General features: G+C 41.4%; 1 protein-coding gene across 1 annotated transcript in view; it reads left to right on the top strand.

Moving 5' to 3' along the window:
• DCHS2 (dachsous cadherin-related 2) overlaps positions 1-22,107 on the top strand; it is a 138,015-nt gene extending 115,908 nt beyond the window's left edge. Inside the window, exons 14-20 of the mRNA XM_054989645.1 lie at positions 1,976-2,086; positions 7,780-7,991; positions 9,849-10,000; positions 13,720-13,850; positions 17,881-18,167; positions 18,257-18,395; positions 19,472-22,107. Of these exons, the coding sequence (XP_054845620.1) occupies positions 1,976-2,086; positions 7,780-7,991; positions 9,849-10,000; positions 13,720-13,850; positions 17,881-18,167; positions 18,257-18,395; positions 19,472-22,107 (3,668 nt within the window). The remainder of the gene's footprint in view (positions 1-1,975; positions 2,087-7,779; positions 7,992-9,848; positions 10,001-13,719; positions 13,851-17,880; positions 18,168-18,256; positions 18,396-19,471) is intronic.
• Positions 22,108-23,008: the final 901 nt, after the last annotated feature.

The following is a 23,008-nucleotide window of genomic DNA, read 5'->3' as shown; positions in this document are numbered from 1 at the left end:
ATTTTTTTTTTGCCCTGTCCACAGTGCCTTAGGGGAGGAGTCATAGAGAAGGTGAAGTCTGGAAAAAGATCCTTTCTTTGCTCAACTCTACCCCTTTTCTACCTCCCCGTCTGTACTTTTCTGGATAAATATGAGCAAAATGATTTTTCAGGTGTAGATGTAGCTGAGGTAACTCTAATCACTGATAAGAAAAATGGTAATTATGTTTCATGTACATATATACAGCTGTTGCACACCTGTCTGTTCCACCTTTTACTTCTGTATGGATCCCCATCATTCATTTTTTTTGCTTGTAATTTTCCCTCAACATCTGAGCCTTTGCAAATTGCATCATGTGTATTTTCTACATAAATGTTATTGCTTATGTGGCCAGCTTAGAAGCAAATAGCAAGGCAATTAACATTTCCTTTGTTGTTAAAAAAGAAATTATAGCGTAAAGTCCTAAACATGAGATTTTTTGAACTAACAGCAAAGCCAAAATACAAAGATGGTACATTCCAGCTCCAAAATGAAAGTCTGTTTGTATTTACAAAAACGTTTCCTGTAATATAATAAAATCTCATTTGGAAAAGGTCAATGTACAGTAACCTGAATCCATCACAACTGATTAAAATCAATCTCCATGTTGCAAAATTGGTTTCACAACTAGCAAAATAAATCTTGACAAGATCTTGACAAAAACATATCGTGTTGAATGTTTTTTAAATGTAGTGTGTTTGGTCAGGATAAAGTCTCATGTTTGATATAGTCTTCCTGCCTATATTGTGAACTGTGTTTATTACATGTGTTTCTATAACAGATCAGTTTTCTTCTGGACAACTGTAGAGTTTCCTTAATGTTAATAACAAACTCTGTATATCTGCATGAAACACCACCAAGTGCTATTAGTCGTCATGCTGGAAAAGTATTGCCCGGTGACAGTGTTGACTTCTTCTTCCTCCACCCTGCAGTAACACAGAGAAACTCCTTGTTTTCAAAAGTGCTTTGCAGTGTGGCATAGGGTAGTCTGCTGTTTAACAAAAAAGATTCAAAGGCTTATTGGGCATTTTTGAAAAAAAAAAATTGGCCATTGTTTTGCATTTCTTTCTTCACTAGGCCTTCTGGAAAAGAACATTCCCCCCCCCCCTGTTCTCAATGGCCTTTCTCAATACATTAAAATTGCTTTTAAACACTGATACATCCTGTTCTTTCTATCAGTCATTGTAAAGGATTTATTCCAAATCTTCTGTAATCTTTGTTGTTCTCCTCTGTTTACTGCAGTTTGCCAAAATATGGACTGCTGGTGTTCAGTGAGCAGGTTTATGAATGTGCCAATTGGTTGGGCTAATAACTGTTGTGCAGAATGGAAAAATACCTTTTTTCTTGCATGTAATCATGCACTTAGTCTTCCCCCGTGCACTCAGAGTCCATTAGTTAATTTTTACATAACACAAACTACAGATCGCTGTAACTGATCTGAACTGACAAACTATGATTGACCGTCCTAGTTTGGCGCATGGGTGTCCTCCGGGAAGGCAAGGAGTGCTTGCCCCTGGACACTAAATATGCTTATTTTTTAAAGGTACCCTGGCACATACAAACTTCCATCTAGTCGGCAAGAGGGCTGTGGTGATCTCTGAGTGATCTCCCTCTCCCAACACCAATGATTTCTTTAGATGTTCTTGGTTTGGAGGACAAAGTATAGTTTTCCAACTGAGATATAATGGACGTAAGGATAGAAAGTGCTTAGGATGGAAGATGGGGGAAGGTGAAACAGAAGAGTGAGCACAGGATTTGTTCATGAAATGCCAAACTCTAGTTTGCAGTTACATCTGAGCCATATTAAATCACAGTTTTAACAGTGTAAAAAGTTCTCCAAATAGAAGATGAATACTTAAGCTTTCAGAATTTGACCTCACACAGAATAAATGAATAACTGGTTATGATAAGATCTTTCCAAGTTTTAGTTACGACAAAATATTTTTTATGCTTGTAGGCACCTCTGTTTTCACCCCAGCTGTTTATGACCATGGCTTGGTGGGAAAGAATTTAAAGTACACCCTCATCAGTGAACATGAAGACATTTTCTCCATTCATCCCATCACGGGTAAATCAACCTATTTATCTGCAGCTGCTCTAAAACCATTTGAGGCGTTAGGAAAATATTTTCCACATCAGAATTGTGATTGCTTTTGTACAAACATTATCTCAGTGGTTAGTGTTAGTTTATTTAAGCCACAGTAGAAGTTGGTCTTTGTTCTCTGACCAAAATGTGTTTCATAGGATTGATTTTTCTCCAAAAATGTCTGAAGATACAGGGCCTGATTCATGCACTCATGATGATAATGATGACCAAAAGAAAAGTGTTGTAGAACTAACAAGAGGAAAGAACCTGATGCTTCATTTTATGCAACTTCTTACAGGAGTTGTGCAGTGGAGAATGCCATCAAGTCATAGCTGATTTATGACAACCCCTGCTAGGGCATTCAAGGCAAGAAACTGTCAGAGGGGGTTTGCCATTGCCTGCCTCTGCAACCCTGGTCTTTGTTGAAAGTCTCCCATCCGATTACTAACCAAGGCCAACCCTGCTTAGTTTCTAAGATCTGACAAGATCAGGTTTGGTAAACCGAATAAAACACTTTGCTTGTTTTATTTTGCAGCACTGATCATCTATTAAATGCTATATATTAGTCTCCACTAGTGTCTCTCCTTCTGTTTCCTAGGCAAAAAAGTAATCAAAACCTATTGAGAAGATTCTGCCAAAAGGCTTTATGAATATGCAGAAAAAAGACTCCCCATCCCACCCACAGAAAATACAAGTTGTTCAAAATGTATTACAATGTTGCAAAGCTGCATTAGGATTGGATTGATTAGTTAGTTTCATAGGGGCAAGAAAAATGGTTGTGTATGTGTAAATGCTTATGTGCATAAAGGGAATTCAGGAACCTGTGTGCTGAACACCCCCACCCCTGCTCTCATCCAAGTGTGCTGGCCTTGTCCCCCTTCTAGAATATTTGCTACATATTAGCATATGTGCACATACAAGCAGTAGGCAAATAAGCTCTATTTCTATGATCAAGATAGTTTGAAAAGCAGCAGGTGTACAGGGCCTGTGCGTACAGCTTCTGTGTACGTATGCATTGTGCCCGCTGTTGGAGACACACACTTAGGACAGAGCTGGTCCAACATGCTGAGATGTAAATGGGGCAAGTGTACTTGCTCTTACTCCTTTCTGCAGATTGGTTCTCTACCCGTAACCTGCACATTTTAGGTAAATGCATGTCAAACGTCTATCAGAATTGTATGCGGTACTATCTGTGTCTTATCCAGTGCAGCTAAACTTGTTTCCGGCCATGTCACCCATGGATAGACGTTCCTTGTTTCCAGACTTCTCCTCCTAAAGTGTCTCCTCTGTGACTTCCCACAATCTTACCTCCTCCTCTAAACATGCTTCTATGAACTTTGTAGGCCGTTTTCCCTAGACCTAATGAAAGCAGGGGTCAGTGGACTGCTAAGTCCGTCTTGTCTCTGCGCTGCCCTCAGCTTTAATGCTTCACCAGTCCTTCAGAGGAAGAGGATTGTAGCTGAAAGACCAAATGAGTATATGGAGGCTAAGTTGTAAGCAATCACAATATGTAAGCTTAACTTGGCAAATTGTAGATTTAGGGACTGTGAGTGAATAGTTCTCAGGGGGGCTTTTAAAATCCTAGAATAATATGCCCCATTCATTCTCCGTTGATACTGAAAAACATAATGTGACAAGTTCACAACAGATTTTTAAAAAGTAAACAAAAAGCACACCTTGGCAGCCTTGCACAGAAAACCCTTTTTCCATATCAGCAGAAAATGGTTGGAAGTACACTCCCCGAACCTCTTCCTCCTCTAATTTTTAAGCTCTTGTAACTCAGCACATTTTTCATTTGATTTCTCTGAAATTCAGACAGCTTCCTTCTGCAGCTCTTTTACTATAACAGTCCCACAGCTTTATAACGGATTGTTAACCAGCTCTGTTATAACCAGAAAACATATGATGTGACAAATGTATCCCAGAAAATGTGTGCTGTGTAAAATATAAAACAAGCCTATCTCTGAACTATGGCACAATTCAGCATAGTTACCAAATAGAAAGGTATTACATAGCCTCTAGAGCACAACCTTACTCACAAAGAGAATGTACCTTTCTAGACCTGCAGGTAGGGAAGCTAGAGTATCAAATGCGTGAATGTTCTCATATTGAAAAGATCTATACATGCTGTAAAGTAGCACATCAAGGAGAAGGCTACACTAAAATGTCCTCTATGTTGTTTTAAGTTTCAAAATGAAAAAGCGCTTTTATATGGATGATTACCAAAAAAATCGTAAAGCCTTTCCCCCCACTTGCAGGCTGAAGTGGTACAGTCCACTTTGCCACATCATTTGAACATGCCATTCTGCAGAATGGCTGTATGGGCCCTCTTGAGCTGTTCTGGGGCAACAGTAGAAGTGCCTGTGACAGCTTCTCTCTACTGATGCCCCTGTATTGAGAGAGATGGCAGAGGTACATGGAAGAGCTGAATAGGGTTCTTACCATGTGGTCCAAGGCTTCTCATGGCACCCTCATAGCACCTTAAGAATTATACAGCATAGGCTCCCACACTGGCATCTTAACCTAAAAAGCGCCATTGGGTCTTGTTGGAACTCTGAAGGAAAAGCGCTCCAAATCATGGATATGGCCTGGGCATTAAAGAATAACTTCCCACATGCTTCTTTTATATGTTCCCAAATATGGAAGACTTTATGTTTGAAGTTTTTACTGGCTGCTACTCTGAGTTTCTGATTTATTTTTGTGCCAAGCCATCTTTCCCCAGCAATGCTAGGCATATAGAAATCTGTTCCGTAAAGTTGTTTCTCTCTGCAAATTCCCAGTAGATTTCTTATCTGAATCCTAAATCTAATCCTCTAGAAGTCAATTGAGATGTTAATTTGGTTCACTGTATGTTCCATGAGATATACTCATAGAAAACCTGTTAAGAAACAGATGATGGTCAGTCTGGTAGAATGACTGGGAAATCCATTTTAATTCTTCATGAGAAGTTTAATTTGGAATTTTTCATATTCAGTGTTAAACTTCAACAAAATTACAAATATTCAAGCAAATAGAGTTTTAAATGTTCTATATATTTCTGAGGAAAATGCACTGAAATATAAAGTATGTCTTTTTAAAAAGTTCTCACGTAAACTATCCACAGGCTAGTTTTTATGAGTAAAGTTGCTGTGTGCTAAATGAATACCAGCTGATAGTTGCAAACATAACTTCCTCCTGGCTGTGGAAAGAGAGATCTATTGCTTAGTTAAACCTCAAGTATGTTTTTAATAATCAATTATTTTATTAACATGACTGTCTTACTTAATCTAAATCAAGCACACATTTGGAAACGTTTACATAAGATATTTTCAACAACTGTGTTGCTAATTGAACAGAATCAAGATACACACACACCGGAAATCTTTATTTATTGTCTATCTAGTACATTTTTTGTATCCCACCTTTCCTTCAAGGAGTTCAGGGCAGCAAACATGGCCCTTCTCCATTTTATCCTCCTAAAAACCACGTGAGGTCGGTTAGGCTGAGTGTGTGTGACTGGCCAAGTGAGGATTTGAACCCTCATCTCCCAGTTACTTGCCCAACACACCAGTTACTACACCACTCTGACTCTCATTGTAGCAGCAGAATAGGTTTTTTGACCTTGTTCACAATCAGGATTGGTTTGTTTTCCATTGGGATAACCATCCATTTAAATTGATTTTGAGGTATGATGGGAGAAAGCAGATAATCTGAGCATTGATTAAATGCTTCCAACCTGATCCGATACTTTGCTGTGTAGCGAAGCATTGAATAAGAAGCGGGATCAGAGTAGCAGCAGGTATGCTCTGTCAGAACGTACAGGGATGGGAACGTCACTCCATCCTTGGCTGCTGACTAGGAACTTGTTGGAGTGCTGCATTTGTGTCAGGAAGCCCCCACCATGTGAATGGTTTTGTAGTCCAGGTGTGGTTGGGACCCATTAGATCTGCCCCATTTCACTGACACTGATGCAATTTTCAGTTGGCAAGGCCTTGTGATAAGAGCTTTCAGGGCCATTAAAGTCAACTGGGATGATGATTTGTCCACAAACTGAGATTTTACAGCATGATTTAATTCCCGGTTTAGAATCACATTTTGTGGGGAAGAGACAAATCCCAGTTTCTCCAATTGCCTGTATTTGGTTGTTGTGATAAAGTGCAGGTATACTGGAGACTTACACAATCAAAACATCTTAATGTTAGTTTGAGGAAGAGAGAGAGAGAGTACTTTAACTAGGTTCAGGTTCATTTCAAACAAAAAGAAATTTGTGAAGTCTGGATGCAGGGAAGTTTTTTGTGTGGAGGAATCTTCTTTGAACAAAAAGGCATTCTCAGTTATGTGAGACACACACCCACACACACACACCCTGCTGTCTGATGTGGAAGAATCCTTGCATGGGTGTCTCTGTGAATAGTAGGTCTAAAAGCTGGGGTAACTGCAAACCACTTACTTGGACAGAAAGTGGCCACACTATGGAGTAAAAGTCTAGAGCCCCAGCTGCCATGGCTTAGAAGAGTGGCTGTACATGGAGGCTCTAGCTACTGAAGGGTGGACTTCTGTCCGTTCATCTCCATTCCCCCCCCCCCACACACATACATGTCTTTCTTCAATGCATCCTGGGAATTGTAGTTCTTAGAGCACCTGACATTAAGACATACATTTCTTAGAATGCTCTGGGGAAGGGAAGAGACTGAGTATTGTAATGTATCCTTGTAACGTAATTTCATCTGCCATTAAGGAACTACAATTCTCAGAGTAAACTGGAGAGGTTGGGGAATTTGAGGAATAAAGGAAAATGGAGAGGCATTGCAAGAATTTTTCTCTTCTGCAGGCTGCCTCCTGCTCTCACTGCATAACTTCCCCTGAAGCAGGGTGGGTAAATTGGAAGAGAGTGTGTTGAAGAGGGAAGAGGAGTGAAGGGAGTAATTTTTCTTTGGCTCATATTTACCCTCCAGGCTGGAGAGGTATTTGATCACTAGGAAGCTTGCCTTCTACTCTAAGGAATAGAACATACTTTGTTACCATCTCTCAAAATTACATCATAAGCCTTAAAGACTATTAACTCCAGGGCCTAAAGTTACCGTATAACTTTAGAAGTTAATGAGACTGCTGGAGGTCAGAGGTCAGTAGCTATAGATAATTCACTGTACAGAATTAATTTCATTGGGCTTTGACTGGAGAAACTGGAACAACAAATTCTGTAAGAACTCTTCTTCACATGCCAGTCATACAGCCTAGATGCCATGGTAGTAACAAGCAAGGCTTTGGAAGTTTGTTGATTAAGGAAATTGCCAAGGGTCAGTGAGTACATTCACTGAAACCCACCATTACAGAGTCCTCTGGAGAAAACTTATTGTGTTGGATAGTGGTAGAGATAAGGTGGGATAGTAATAATTCAGCAAGGTAAGAGTACAGACGCAGCCTTCATCTGGACCTCTTTTAGCAGTCTATCTGTGGCTGCTGTGCGTCTTGCTTTGGTCTAATATGGAACAGATGTTCTCCCACTCTTGCGTAGATTGCTTTTTGCCAAATTGCCATTATGGTTTTAATTTCTGCACTCTGATTTGGAGCATGATCTGTGTGAGGAAATGAACTCTGGATTTACAGTTTTATTTGTTGGTTTACTATGCAAAAGGTAGCACCATGTTTCTTAAGTATTTAACCACCATTGCTTTTGGTTTCATTGAAAAATATAGGTGCAATCACAGTAGAGCAACCAGAATTTCTTGACTATGAAGTCAGGAAAAAAGTACGTTTTACAATCTTAGCTGACAATGGCTTGAGCTCAGCACTATGTGGAATGACAGTATTGATACAAGACATGAATGATAACGCACCTCATTTTGAACAAAGCTGTTTCACAGCATTTGTGTGGGAAGGCCAGCTCCGTAACACATACATCATGCAGGTAACTTCAGACTTATGTTTAAACTTTGTTTTTTCAGTTAGGAATAGTCTGAGGAAACTTTTATAAAATTCTCATTATATTTGAGCATTGTAGGCCTTTTTGTTGTTTATTATAATCTTATTTAGAAGCATAAAATATTCTTTGATTTGATTGACTATGTGACATCTCAAGTTCCAGATTATAGACTTAAAAAAATCATAATTTACAAACAAGTTTCCTCATCTAACCTCTGTTAAAGCTGAATTTTTTCTTCCTTATCTGCCAGGATAATACGAAATACCTGTTATTGTTCATTGTATTCAGTGTGCTAATGCATCCCCCCAGCCCGCAAAAGGATTTAAGTTGGCTGAGTCCTCTATTAGAAAAATAGAAATCATCTCAAAGGGTCAAACAGAAGACATATAAAATTGGAGTCTTGAAAACAACATGAATGTAAATTTTTTGTAATTCCTACTTTTATTGAGTCAATGCTGAAGTGTGGCAAGGGGTGATTAAAAACCTGTTACCTTTACAAAATTAGGACAGGAATTTGCTGAAAATTCGTATGATTTAGACATAACACTGGATCCAGAGTTTAGAGAGGTGAGCTGCAGGACTGAGTACAGCTTTCCATCATTACCCCTTGCCTTTTGCATTCAAGTTCAGATCTGAGACTTCTTAATGTGCCATAAGATAAGCTGCCACAACAGCATATAGGCAAATACAAACTATAATATAGGCAAAGCATGGTGTGACAGACTCAGCTTCAGTGCTGGGATTGCCAGGCAGTAAAGAGGGAAGGATGATTGGCATGTCCCCCACCTTTGTGACTAGCCTGAAATGGCAGTTGGTGTCGGAATATTGAGATGACAGTTGGTGCTACCAGAGGGAGGGGTGGAGAGTTGGAGGGAAAAGAGTCTGAGTCTGGCTTCTGAGAGGGTCAATCAGAGAGTCCTCAGTGTGAGGAAGTAAAAGGAAGGTGTACCCTTACAAGAGAAATCATAACGTTTATGAAGCACTTTTAGTCCTTGGATTAAAGTGGGACAGACAGCACTAACTTCTGTGTATACACAAGAGATCTGGGAATTAATAGTGGGCCAAGGAAGTGGATAGAAAGGAGTCTTCCCTTCGGCACCAGGAACAGGGTTATAGCTGGGGCATAACTATAACTCCTGACCAGTATCTTAAAACGGTTTTGACTCAGTGGGGTACCCTGAGGTCTGTAGAAGTGGGGCAGTTGTGCTGTGTGTGTGTTAAAAAATGGAGCATCTAACTTGTGAAGGAGTGCCAACCTCAGAAAGGACTCACTGTAACAACTTTAAGTCTGATAACACCAACATCTCTCATACAAGTCAGAAACTTAAGAACCACACCAAGTGTTTGATGCCTCACACCAGTGAAGTGTTCAGTCCAAAAACATCTAAGTTACTTCAGTTTTAAACACCTGCTTACATGCCTTCTTATTTTACCTACTTGTAAATAAACCTTCTGTTTCATTTTGAATCTCCATAAGCCTCCTGTACCAGTTCCTTTCTAATTGAAGCACAAACCCCTGATCTACTTGGACTTGGCTGGGGAACCATACCATTTATATGTTCCTTAAGGGTGGAACAAGAAAGAAAATTGAAGCTAAACCTCAACCACACTACTAAAGGCTTCCCAGCTCAGTATTCAACTTCATACGCTTGGTGAGGAGAAATTTTACCTCAGGGTAGAGGAAGGACAGCCCAAGCCTGAGTTAGACAAAGGTTTGCGACATATGGCAACTGGCAAGATGCTGTGTATACATGGTATACTTAATAAAGAAGACTAACCTTTTTCTGTTAAAGAATCTATAATTCATCCTTTCAGGATAAGCATAATTTTTTCTCAATTCAGGTCTATGCAACAGATGCTGATAGTGGGTTAAATGGAGAAATTGAATATTCAATTTTATCTGGCAACACAAACGAAGCATTTATCATTGATTCTGCAAAAGGAATTATATCAGCCAACAGAGTCTTAAATCGAGAAGACATTTCATCCTACAGGTTTGTTTATAATCAATAATTCTCGACATGTTTCCATCTGTTGATACTTAAATCTGGAGACTGGTGCTATGATCAGACCAGACAGGTTTTTCTACAAACCAGAGAAAAATCATAGGTTTGCAGAAAAATGAGAAACCTTTCTTTAAAAAAAAAAAGACTACCACCCTGGCAGTGTTATTTATTTATTTACGTTATTTATTGTCTGCCTTTCTTGCCGAGACTCCAGGTGGATTGCACAGTGTTAAATCAATATGATCAACAGGATCAGAGTGGGTTAACCCCCCCCCCTCCATAATAGAAGCTGTACATGTAGCTTTAAAGAACAAATGCCTTCTGTTGCTAGGCAACTACAACACTATTTCCAGTATTCAAGCTTTGGTTTCTGTCTGTAAAAGGCAAGGGGAGAGGACAGGGCCCTTTCCAGGGTTGTTTTGGCCTTTGAGGGAGGACTCACTTGGGTCAGACCTGGAACCAACCTCTGAGTGACTTGCAAGACTCACCCAGGTCTGCTTGCTGCTTTTCAACAGCAGCCACCCTATGAAAGCCAGCGTTGTATAGTGGTTAGAGTTTCAGATTAGACTCTGGGTTCAAATTCCTACTCTGCTATGGTAGTCAGTGGGTGAACTTGGGCAAGGCACGGACTGTCAGCCTGACCTACCTCATAGGGTTGTTGTGAAAATAAAATTGCGGACAATGATATAAGCCTCTTTGTACCCTTGTTGTGGAGAAACTTGTAGTAAATGAGGTAAATAAATAATACATATAGTTGAAGATGGGCGGCAGATAAAATGTAGGTTTGTTGGTGAGTGGGAAGGAGAGAAGGAAGCACAGAAAGGGGAGATAATATAGGGGCTTGCAAGAGGAGGGAAAGAGGAAATAATGTGGGCAAAGTGAGGTGCCCCCACAAGTCCTTCCAGGTTCCCCACTGTGCAATTGGGACCAGCTCATCCAGCACCGCACAACTTGGCCAGAGTTTTCCCAGAGAGATGCTGTCAGAGAGAGAGAGAGAGAGAGAGAGAGTGTGTGTGTGTGTGTGTGTGTGTGTGTGAGAGAGAGAGAGAGAGAGAGAGAGAGAGAGAGAGAGTGTGCGGGGGGCGGAGTCAATGGTAGTTTGGTGGGCAGTTGGGCAGGAGAGAAGGAAGAAGGAAAAGGAGAGGCTACAGGAAATTTCAGGGAAGGGAAAGAGAAAGTGGTAGGGGAGGGGAAATGAGATGCACCCTGCAAGTCCTCACAGCACCCCTACTTGTGAATATAAGATGTGGAGCATACCTTGTTTAGTTGTGCTCTTGCTGATATCCTATTGACTTCACATAAATATGCAAACTACAATATAACACTATCAGTTATGTCTGTACAATTGAAAAGCACATGATACTGAAAAGGGGGCTGTTAACATTGCTCAAGAGTATAAGCTTTCAAGATATTTTGTACTCCATGGAATGCATGCAATGTTTTAATCTGTGGATGTTTACTTTTTAAAAAGAGTTTCAGCAGCAAAAACGGTGAAATAATGCAGAGCCCTTCCCCCACAGTGGTGCTGTCCTGAGCTCTGGGACAGAAAGCCATGCAACCTGGGGGACGGGTGCTGCAGTTAAGAGGAAGAACTGGGTGAAATCACTCTCCATCTTCCTCTCCTGCCGGTGCCACTTCTGTTGACCCACACATAAGAACAACATGGAGATTTCACTTGGCTGTACATCCTCCCTGCTGCTCCCCAGGCTATATGGCTTTTTTTGTTCACACACAAATCCCACAACTTTTTGGAGGTCTCCGAGGGTTTCTGGAGGAAGTGGGAGGTGGGGAAGAGGAGTGTCCGCAAGCCCCTTCTCCTTGTATTTCTTGGGCTCCAGCTATATTGTTTACAGATAGAAGGAAGAAATTAGGGGAAGAGTATGCAAAAACTATCTGCATACAGAGGAGCTTCAGTTTTTTCCATGCCTATCACATAGCTTACATTTGTCCTCTCACCTGATTTTTTTACTACCCCAAATAGCCCAAAAAGCTGGTTGTGAAATTTAGGGAACTCTATAGAATGCCATTTCATTCAGTCTTAGATTGCAAGTGCATCCGCTGAAATGAATGTGGAGTAGCGTTCAGTCCTCAGGGCCGTATTTTCAAAAAAAATTTTAATGAAATGTATTTCAGAATTATTTTTCCTTACTTCATTTGACTGTCCTTGTTACAGAATGCATGCATAGAATAGATCCATTCATTGTCAGACTATTATTTTGAAATAGTTCTGTCTACTCATTCAGTAGACTTACCTTTAATGTACCAACCATTACCTTTAATGTACTAACCAAATGCTAGTGCTTGAATATTACTTTTTGTTTTTTAAAATAGAGGCTTCACGTTTTCGAAACTTAAATTAACTCTTATTTCACCTCCGCAGTATACTTGGTCTGAAATGTTAAGGCCCTTAAAATAGGGGCTTCAGAGGGGAAGTGCTGACAGAAGTTTAATTTAAATGTCTTGGTTGAGATGTTTTTATGGGGTTTTCTTTTTCACTACAACCTAAGGAACTGATTATATTAGTAAATATTTCCATATGTACCTTACTGATATACATTCTAGACAAAATAAGAAACTATGCATGTTTACAAACTTGAATGCAAGTCTGTAATTCAAGTAATGTGTTCTGACAATTTTTAAGCCACAAAAACTCACATAGCAGAACCGGTGTAGTAGACGGATGGCAGTGGATTCTGTAGTTGAAATTTCAGTTTATTGTGCCCAGCTCTGTCACACAAATAATAATAATGCCATTTGTCACTTTTGAAATGAAGTTACTGTGTCAAAGATGAAGGAGAAGATGAATTCTGCATATTGATTTAATAATGTATATTCTGCCATATCCCAAACTTTGAAATAGATCATAATGAAATTCACAATAAAGGACAGGCGTCTAAAGGCAAAGAAGAAAATACTGCTTACTAATTTAAACCTGTTTACAATATGCAAAACATACGACATCCCTGAAGCATCAATATATCAGTCCCTAATCCTACTTCCCTTTTTTATTTTTAAAGCAACCTATGAATCACAGGTTTGACCCCTTGATACATGACGATGAATTAACGTTATTGGTATTTATTTTGAAAATATTGAGTAGTTTTTTGAAATATTTAATTCGATTCCTTTATTATGTTATGCGTAACTTTGTAAAAGCATTCTTAGCACTTTTAAAGAGAGAGAGCTATTTATTCTGGGCAGACAGGCAGGCATTCCAATCCGGTGATTGTCCAGACTTGCTGTCCACATCTTAATGCAGGGCTTGGATGCATGTCCACATCTTAGTGTCATGAGTATTTCTAACTGAACACTCACTTTGGGGTGTGGGTATTTCTGGACTGAGCCCACTGTGTATTTCTTAAGGGCGATAAGAATGCAGGAATTGCTGCTGTTTTTACACTTAACCATTTTGAGCATATTGGAAAAAGAGAAGTAGAGCTGAATCCATTCTAGCAGAGGGATGCTCATGAAGCAAACTTTCCTGTCATTTCCCATTTTCTTCGCAACCTTCTGTATCCCTTGAAATCATGTTCTTGGGAAGAGGGGAGTTTTCTGGAGATAAGATAAATCCTCTCCCTCTTTTCCTATAGATGGAAATGTGTTCTGTAAGCGGAAAACATAGTTACGACTCACCCATTAAAAATGCCTAAGTATTTATTCCTAGGAGATGTTGACATGATGACCCCTTTGTGGCTAATTTTTGGTAGGTTGGTTTTGCAAGCTACTGATGGGGGAACTCCCAGGCTCTCAGCTATGAGCACAATAGAAATACAAGTAGTGGATGTCAATGATAACGCTCCGACTCTCCGACCACGTGGCACAGTGGAACTCCCTGAAAGTAAGTGTTGTGATTGCTGTGCTGCAGTATTATCTTTTGAAATGGCAATAGCAGTTGGACAGTATTTTATCACTCCATGCACAGAACACTTCATATTCTTATGTTCTTTTTTTTTTTTTGCAGCTTTCTGACCCATATAAAGATGGTATCAATAGGTTACACAGGTTTGCACGGAGGAATAGCAACTAAGGTTGGGGCAGGGAGTGGAGTGTGGAGGACAAGGAGCTGAAATCATTCTTCCTTCCTCTTCCAGAAGTGCAGCTTCACTGAGGAAAGGGATCAGTTATCCCTCCTCATGCCCTTGTCCTTCCTCTTTGCAGCCCACCAACTGATATGGCTGTTCCTCTCTATCATTCTGAGGGGCTGAAAGAGCTTCAGTAAAGGAGAAGGACATGGGAAAACCCCTGGGACCTTCCATGCACATATGGCAGATGCTGCCCATTAAATATTCTTGTGATATATTTCTTCTAGCTATCACTGTCTCCTCCTTTAAAGCCATAAGCATTGGCTAATATATTGGCTAAAATATACTGCCCCAAGACTTGGATGTCAGATTTCTGAGATTTAGTTTCAATTCCCAATTCCTTTGTGGAAAGATAAATGCAATTCATAAACCTGCACTCCTAGATCACATTTTGATAACCTGTTTTCATTGACAGAAGTAGCACTGATGTTCTGAAAATAAAATAACTTTATAAGGAATCCACTGAAGACTTTAGAATTAAGTTGGAATGCTGGGGACCCCCACTTCTAGCACTGAAACCTCTTTGGAGGCAATGCTTGAAGTGATCAACCAGAAGAAATCTACAGTAGGTTGAATTCTAGGAGCACCTGCATAGAAGGCTGGCAGACATGGATTTTTCCCACTGCCGCTTCTTCTAGCAGTTGCCTGTGAATCTCAAAAAGCTGATGCCAAAGGATGGGGGGTTTGTAGAAATTTGCCTCTTCACTGAGAAGGAGAAAGCACCATCTCTGCCTGTTCCACTAATGGAGCCCTTTTGAACCAATCCTCAAATGTTGTTTGCAGTGAGAGAGGTTGCCTGTAAGATATTCAGCCATGCAGACACCATACACATTTTATTTATTTAAAACATTTGTATGCTGCCTTTTCATCCAAATTAGGGCCCCCAAGGTGGCAAACATTAATGTCAGGGCTTGTCGCTGCCGCCGCTGGGCAGGGCGCCGGCTGGGCCGGCCCCGACGTCAGAGGGGCACCAGGGATGCTGCAGGACCCTCTCTGTGGAAGGAGGGGCGGTATACATCACCCTGATTCCCTCTCAATCCACTCGCTGGCCTGCTCAACCTGGTCTGCTTACCCTCTGCCTCCTCCTCCATCATCTCCTCCTCCCAGAACTCGCCTCCACTCTTGCACTGCTCTGCTCTCACTCCACACCATCACTCCTCACACCCACCACCCCAGAGCTCTTCCCAGCCAGCTTTTATAGTGTTTCCTTTCTCCACCCCACCCTCCTTCCAGGCTTGTTCCCTCTCCTGACTTGGCCCAGCTGTGCCTTCCCTCAGGTGTTTCCCTCCTATCACTAACCCCTTCTAGGCTTCTTTGCCTTGCTGGCAGGGTGGGGTTGAGTGTGAGCCATCCCCAGCTGAGGTCTCCTTGGCCTTGCTCACGAGGAGCTGCCCTAGCCAGCTTCTGTGCTGCTGAGCTTGCCTGGCCTTGCTCGCGAGGAGCTGCCCTGGCCAGCTTCTGCAGCACTAACAACAATGGCTGTTCCCGTAATCAATAGACACAAGTACAAAGAGGGAAACTCCCACGGGTAACTGAAAAGACTCACAGTCCAGCACGGAATTTATAATAAAGTGAAAATTTTTAAAGTGCAAGTGCAAGTGCTACTGTAACCATTCAATACATAATATACAATTCATTCATATACAACTTCATAAATATCAAAATTTACAATCAATTAAACTCTACAGTCGTAACAGGTACAGTTATAACGATATCTGCCGGGTGCGACAAAGGACTCTGAAGGTAAGTAAGTTCTTTTTGATATGTCTCTCATACGTTCTCTCAATTTATACCACTCCTTCAGTGTATCAATTCCTCCAACAAGATGGATGAAGATGTGCAGGCATTAAGACAAGCCCTCCTTCACGCTCAATCTGGGGCCGGCTACGAACATCAGATTTCGTGCCCACTTCGTCAGGAGCGTGCTTCACATCACGTCAAAAATACACATTCATGATACACAATAGTAAATGATCAACCCGGAACTAGGCGGCAGTGCATTCTCTCGCGCGCGACTGTAGAGTTTAATTGATTGTAAATTTTGATATTTATGAAGTTGTATATGAATGAATTGTATATTATGTATTGAATGGTTACAGTAGCACTTGCACTTGCACTTTAAAAATTTTCACTTTATTATAAATTCCGTGCTGGACTGTGAGTCTGGCCAGCTTCTGGGCTGCCTGCTCATTGATGCTGGGTGGGGCTACCCATCTCCTCCCCCAGAATGCCTGTGGCAGCTCCACCTGGAGGGGTTTGGCTCCTAGCAACTCCTGAGCCAGGCTGCTGTCCTCTAGCCAGGGTGTGGCTCTGGGCTGTAGTGGCTGCTTCTCCTCCTTAGCTGGTAAGGGCTCTGTTTGGGCTGCTGCTGGGTCCCTATTCCCCCTGCCTTGGCCCTTTTCCTCTGGCCTGCTTAGTCCCCTCTCTTCCCCCTGGAGGGTGGGACTGGCTGGTCTCTCCCTGCTCCTTCCAGCCCTCTGAGGCTTTGGCCTTTCGCTCCTTCCCCCTGGAGTGGGCAGATTCTGGACCTGGTTGCTGGCTGGGGTGGTAGGGCCACTGCCTCCCGGTTGCCTCCCACTGCTCCCTCCTGGCAAGTCTGGGGGCTGGGACGCAGACCCCGGACAATTGAAACATAAAAACATTAAAACAACATTTTAAAACAATTTAAATCTAAAACAGCATTTAAAATAGCATTAAAAAACCATCCACAACAAACATACAGTGCAAAGAACAGAGGAGGGTTGCCAACAGTTATTAGAAGTCTGCCAAACAAAACAAAAAAAGTCTTCACTCACTGGCAGAAGACAGCAATAGAGGAGGACAGAAAAATCTCCCTGGGGAGGGAGTTCCAAAGTTTGGTGCCATGACTGAGAAGGCATTCTCTCTGGTTGCCCCCCATCCAGCCTCATATGGTGGGGGCACCTGAAGCAGGGCCTCTGAAGATTACTGGAGTGAATGGGTAGGTTCATTAGAGAGAAGGTAGTCCTTAAGATATGCTGGTCCCAAGCCTTATATGGCTTTAAAAGTCAGCACCAGCATCTTAAATTGGAGTCAGTGCAGATGGAACAAGACTGGAATGATATGGTCCCTATGATCCACTTCAATCAGCATTCTGGCTGCAGCGTTTCTGTACCCAACTGAAGCTTATGGACAGTCTTCAAGGGTAGCCCCATGTACATCACATTACAGTAGTTCAATATGGATGTTACCAGAGCGTGTACTACAGTGGCAAGATCTTTCCTGCTCAGAAAGGGCTGCAGCTGGCTCACCAGGTGAAACTGGTGAAAGACACTCCTGGCAACTACCTACTCCTTTAGGGGGAATGCAACCCCATCTAGAGCAGGAGGCAATCCATTTCCTGAGTCAGACCCCCCACACACACCAGTAACACCTCTGTCTTGTTGAGATTAAGTTTCAGTTTATTAGCACTCATCTATCTCAAACTGCTTCCAGGCACCTTGTCACAGTTTTTTCCAGAGTCTCCTTGGGATCTGCTGATAGTATGAGACAGAGCTGAGTGTCATCCACATATTGGGGATAACTCAGCCCAAATGTCTGTCTGAACTCAGAGGCTTTACATAGACGGTGAAAAGCATGGGGGACAAGATGAAACCTTGAGGCACCCCATAGACCAGAGGCATCCTCTCAGTCTTAAACTATTTTAATGGTCTTTTTGTATACCTAGACTTCATAAAAATATAACATGTAGAGGAGGCCACCATTCTATAAAACATGCAAAAAATAAAGCCATGCCAATCTTCTCACTTTTGAATTTGTCTGTGGCAGATGCTCCACTTGGCTTCCTTGTGACGCAAGTACTAGCAGATGACGTGGACCTGGGCCCACCTCTTCACTACAATTTTGCTGAGGGTGGTAATCCTGGAATGAAATTTGCAATTGACAGATACAAGGGAATAATCACATTGGTGCAGGTGGTAGACTTTGAAGAAATTGATCAGCTTGAACTGTTGATCAGCGTTTCAGATTCTGTGCATCAAACCACAGGAATGGTTTCAATCCTTATATCTGACGTAAATGATAATCCACCAGTATTTACTCAGGATGTGTATCAGGTAAGAACAAAAATAGTGCAATGAAAGCTTTTGTATTTAATATGTATGCTTATGTGCCCTTGAACCACTTTCATCTGTTTTCATTTCAGGTGATTATACCAGAACTCACAACTGTAAATGCTTCTGTCTTAACTGTGTGTGCCACAGACAGGGATTTGGAGGATAATGGAAAGATATCCTACAGAATTCTTTCATCCCCTGATGGATTTTCTATTGATCCAAAAAATGGTAAGTCCTGTGTATATTTAATATGGAATGTATATTATGGATTGTACTTGTCTGTACAGGATTTTGTTCATCCACGTAGCCACATTTCATTTGAGCAGTCATTGCAGAAAGTCAAACTATAGATTTTGGCCAGAACATGTATGAAATAGAGGTAGAGAAATCAGCCATATTAAAAGCAATACTCTTATTGGAAACATGAAGTTTCTGTTTACTTTCAGACTATGTGCAAAGCAAACACTGGCAGAATTCCAGGCTATTCCTATTCCATGGAAAAACTGCAAAAGCTTACATTTGGAATGCTGTTCAGCACAAACTGTGGATGGAGTGGATTTGGTGGAAGGGATCCTTTCTGATCCTGAAGATCAAAGTACTATTGGAAATGGCATGGGACATGGCACAATGGAACCATCAAAATCCTGCTCCCAATCATGAACTCTTGTTTCATACTTGCAAGAGTTTGCATAAAAATGGAGGGGGGTTGCCCGTTCTGCTTTGCAGCCAACTGTGCTGTTCATCCTGGTTATCACCTCATCTGCAGGACCTTTTTTTTTGGTTGCTGGGGAAAGAAGTTCCTGCAGATGAGGTGACCAGGAAGAACAGCACAGTTGGCTGCAGAGGAAAGGGAGAACTGGCAAAATCCGCCCCCCCCCCATCCTTAGTAGCATTGATCCAAATTCTTACTCTACCAAAATATATAGCATAACCATCTTTCCCGTGTTTTAAAAATTTTGCACACAGGATCCTGTATTTTTACATTTAAAATAATTTCTACTTAACAAGTGTTCCTTCATTTTTAGGGAGCATAGGTACAAAATAAACAGAACCATTGTTCATCTCTTCACTTAGCCATTCATTTAAATTCTGCCTTTCTTCCCAAAGTGGCTCACTACAGAACATAAAGTACAATTATACAAACTCAAATGAACAAGGGAATAGTAGGGGCAAAGCTGCTCTCTCTCCAAGGAAATCTTCCTACCAGCAGTAGCCTACACCTTCAGGCTAAGAGCTGAAGGCCAAGAGTTGCAATATGTTTAGTGAAGTTTGTTACACAATAATGTATTTTTACTTTGTTGTAGGCTCCCTATTTTTGGCTAAGTCATTGACATACCAGGACAAAAATCCAATTATTGAGCTCCTCGTAGAAGCTGTTGACCATGGAATCCCTCCTTTGACTGCTGTGACTTCAGTGATTGTACAAATACAAGACGTGAATAATTATGCACCTCAGTTTACTATGGCAGCATATAATCTCAGTGTAAGAGAAAATGCGTTCATTGGAGAGAAGCTGCTCACGTTTTCTGCTACTGATTATGATACGACACATGACAATAGCTACGTTGAATATTCTATTATTGGTGGCAATGGTAGTAACAAATTTCACGTGGAAATGCGTGTCATTGGGCCAGAATCCCCATATAAAGTGGTTGGAAATCTTGTGCTGAGAAGTGTTCTAGACAGAGAGAAAAGTTCCTCTTACCAGTTATTAATTCTTGCATCTGACCGTGGATCTCCTCTTCTAAACTCCACAGCCACTGTGTCCATCACTGTTTTGGATATTAACGACAACCCACCTATATTTACTAGCTCAGAATACTATGTTCACGTCAGAGAAAATACCCCAGTAGGAAGTCATATTACTGCAGTTTCTGCAAGTGATTATGATGCTGGATCTAATGCAGAGATCACTTACAGTATTGTCTCTGGAAATGACGAAGGACATTTTCGTTTAGATGGGAAAACTGGCTCCCTTGATCTGGTCCGATCTCTAGATTATGAAGAAACAATGGCATTCAGTTTGACTGTTCAAGCCTTTGATGGAGGAGTTGGTATAAAAAATGTGGCTCTTGCTGCTGTTTTTGTCAGTGTTCTTGATGATAATGATTATGCACCAATGTTTGTATCCCCCAACCTGGATTGCAGAGCACAAGAAAACCTGCCCCCTTTTTCTTTTGTGTGCGCGATTTCTGCATTAGATTTTGATACTGGCCCCTGCGGTCATCTTTCTTACTCTGTCCAGTCCCCGTGTTTGTCTGGTCATGGAACTTCTCTAGACGGTGACATGTTTTTCATAGATCCTCTGACTGGGGTTATCCATACAAAACAAGTGCTTGACTTTGAACATCAGATTAAATACTGCTTTGTAGCTCAGGCAAAAGACAAGAGTGACGCCACTGCCACAGTTACAGTTCGGGTGACTGTTGAAGGGACAGATGAATTTAATCCAGTCTTTAACCAAGATCAATATTTTTTTGATTTCCCTGAAGTAAACGAAGCAGGGCAGCTGGTTGGCAGAGTATCAGCCTCAGATTACGACAGAGGATTGGATGGTGTAGTTCGTTACAGTCTGCTAAAACAGTCCCCTTTCTTTACTGTGAACCAAAGCAGTGGGGCTATCTATTTGACTAAACCTTTTCACAGGAAAAGCAGCAACATGAAGAGAAGAGAAGACATCCTTGAACTGCTTATAAAAGCTCATAGCCCAAAACTGGGCTCTAAATCTACCACATGCACAATTCTAGTGAACATTTCTAGTATCCCACAGAGCTCTTCCATGTTGTCACCGCACACCTTGACCATCAGCATCGCTGCTTTTACTGTACTGTTCCTGTTTCTGGTCATCAGCCTTGCTATGCTTATTGTGAGATACAGACCAAGAGATACAGTGAACTCCAGCAAGAAAAAAGAGATGCCATGCTGTTCACCAACAAATTTGAATGTAAATGTAAACAGTGCCCCTAAAGCTGCCCAAGAAACTCCTGTTTCTGCAACAAGTACCCTTCCTGTGAGCTCTGTAGCGGAATGGCTAAGTTTGGTCGGCATTAGAGAAAGGAAGGATGTCGGTAATCCCTGCAGGCATTCAGACTCCAGTGGCCATGGTTCTGCAGAAGGCGAAACAGCAGAAGATGAAGAAATACAGAGGATTAATGAGTGTCCTTGCCGGAAGGGTTCTGGATCCACTTTAAGTGACCAAGGCTCACGAATACCAGACTCAGGAATTCCCAGGGATTCGGATCAGCTTTCATGTCAGTCTGGAGAGACAGATGTGGTTGCTGTGATTCAGAGTACAGAGACTATCCAGGTCTTTGGTGATGGAGCCGGAGGAGAGGAAAGAGATGATGACGTAAGGTATACTTGCAATAACATGTTATCACTTCAGAACATGGAGATAAAAGAAATGGACGTCATGACAGACATCGCACGAGAGTACAATTTCATACCTGATGGCCAGAACTCCCATTATGGATCTCTTGCCACCCTAGTAGACTCTGATGAGGATCGAAGAGGTTGTTATAACTGGGATTACTTGCTCAATTGGGAACCTAGATTTAAACCTCTCGCATCTGTGTTCAGTGATATTGCAGAACTGAAAGATGAAAGCATAAAAACATACAACTTTCCCAAGGAGATCAAATCTTTCATTTTCCCCCCTCCCTTGATTACCTCTGTAGCTCAGCCTGGTTTAAAGACAGTCCCCCCACGAATGCCAACTCTACTGTCTGGTCAGGCATTTAAAAAATACCCCCACTCACCCCTCTTCCATAACCTAAGGTATCCTCCATCAGCCATGACTCCTAGTTTTTCTCCTTCTCTCTCCCTGCTTACAATGCAGACACCTGTTGCATCACCAGTAGCAGCAAACCCTAGCCTGAAGGGCGTGTGCCCAGGTGGGCCAACATGTGAACTTTCGACCGAAGAAGAAATCCAAGTGTAGGTTATTTTATACAACATTTGATGAACATTTGGCAAAAGGTATTTGCCATGCTTTTTAATGAGCACAGCATGCCATGTCTATATCTGTAAATATTTTATTTTTATGATCTAAAAATAATTATTTAGCTAAACGTCTGCCTAGCAGCAAAATTTACCCTGTATTTGTCATTCCCTTGTGGTATTTCTTTTTGAATTGCTCAGATTTCTAAAGCACACTTTAGTTGCTTGGGTTCTGCATGCTCACCCAGGAGAATCCCAGCTGGAATAGAACTTTCACATCAAAGTTTTCTCTTAAAATCTGGTGAATTGTGCGGGGGGAGATGAGTGGAATATGTTGGATGTCTGTGGTCTCCATGGAGCCAGCAGTTTAACTGCTTAACACATGGTCTGTTGCTGCCATTCAGGCTAGTACAGCGCCATTTTGTCTCCTCCAGTAAACTATGCCTGTTCTTCAGTCATGCACACTTCATTTGGAGCAAAACTAAGTTGTTACATTATATTCAGCGCATGCAGAGCTATACTTGTAGACTACACACGTTTTTGTGTGTGCACATTTATTGTATCAGATCTGCATATATAGGCCAGTACTTTTTAGCTTTGCTTTTGCTTTGACATATGCATAAACACTTTTGCACCTCTATAGCATTACTTCAAATAAAATTAGGTTAAACTGGAACTGATATGATTAGCAGGAAAGAGCCCTCCAGTTTACTTGCCTCAGGTACGGCATCTAGTACAGGGTGGTTCATGGCGCTCTCCAGTTTTGACATTCAGAACTCAAGCCAAATAATTGGTTGTTCTGAGCAGCTCCAGTTAGACTCAGGATTTCTGGGTCATCTTTACTCCTGTGACAGTAATTGGCTCTTCTATGGATAAGAGTAATCCAAAGTAAAAACTGTTTC

Source organism: Eublepharis macularius, chromosome 10 (genome assembly GCF_028583425.1).
Source record: "Eublepharis macularius isolate TG4126 chromosome 10, MPM_Emac_v1.0, whole genome shotgun sequence".
Lineage (NCBI taxonomy): Eukaryota > Metazoa > Chordata > Lepidosauria > Squamata > Eublepharidae > Eublepharis > Eublepharis macularius.
Note: the sequence above shows the minus strand (reverse complement) of the source record. Positions and strands in the feature narration are given on the sequence as shown.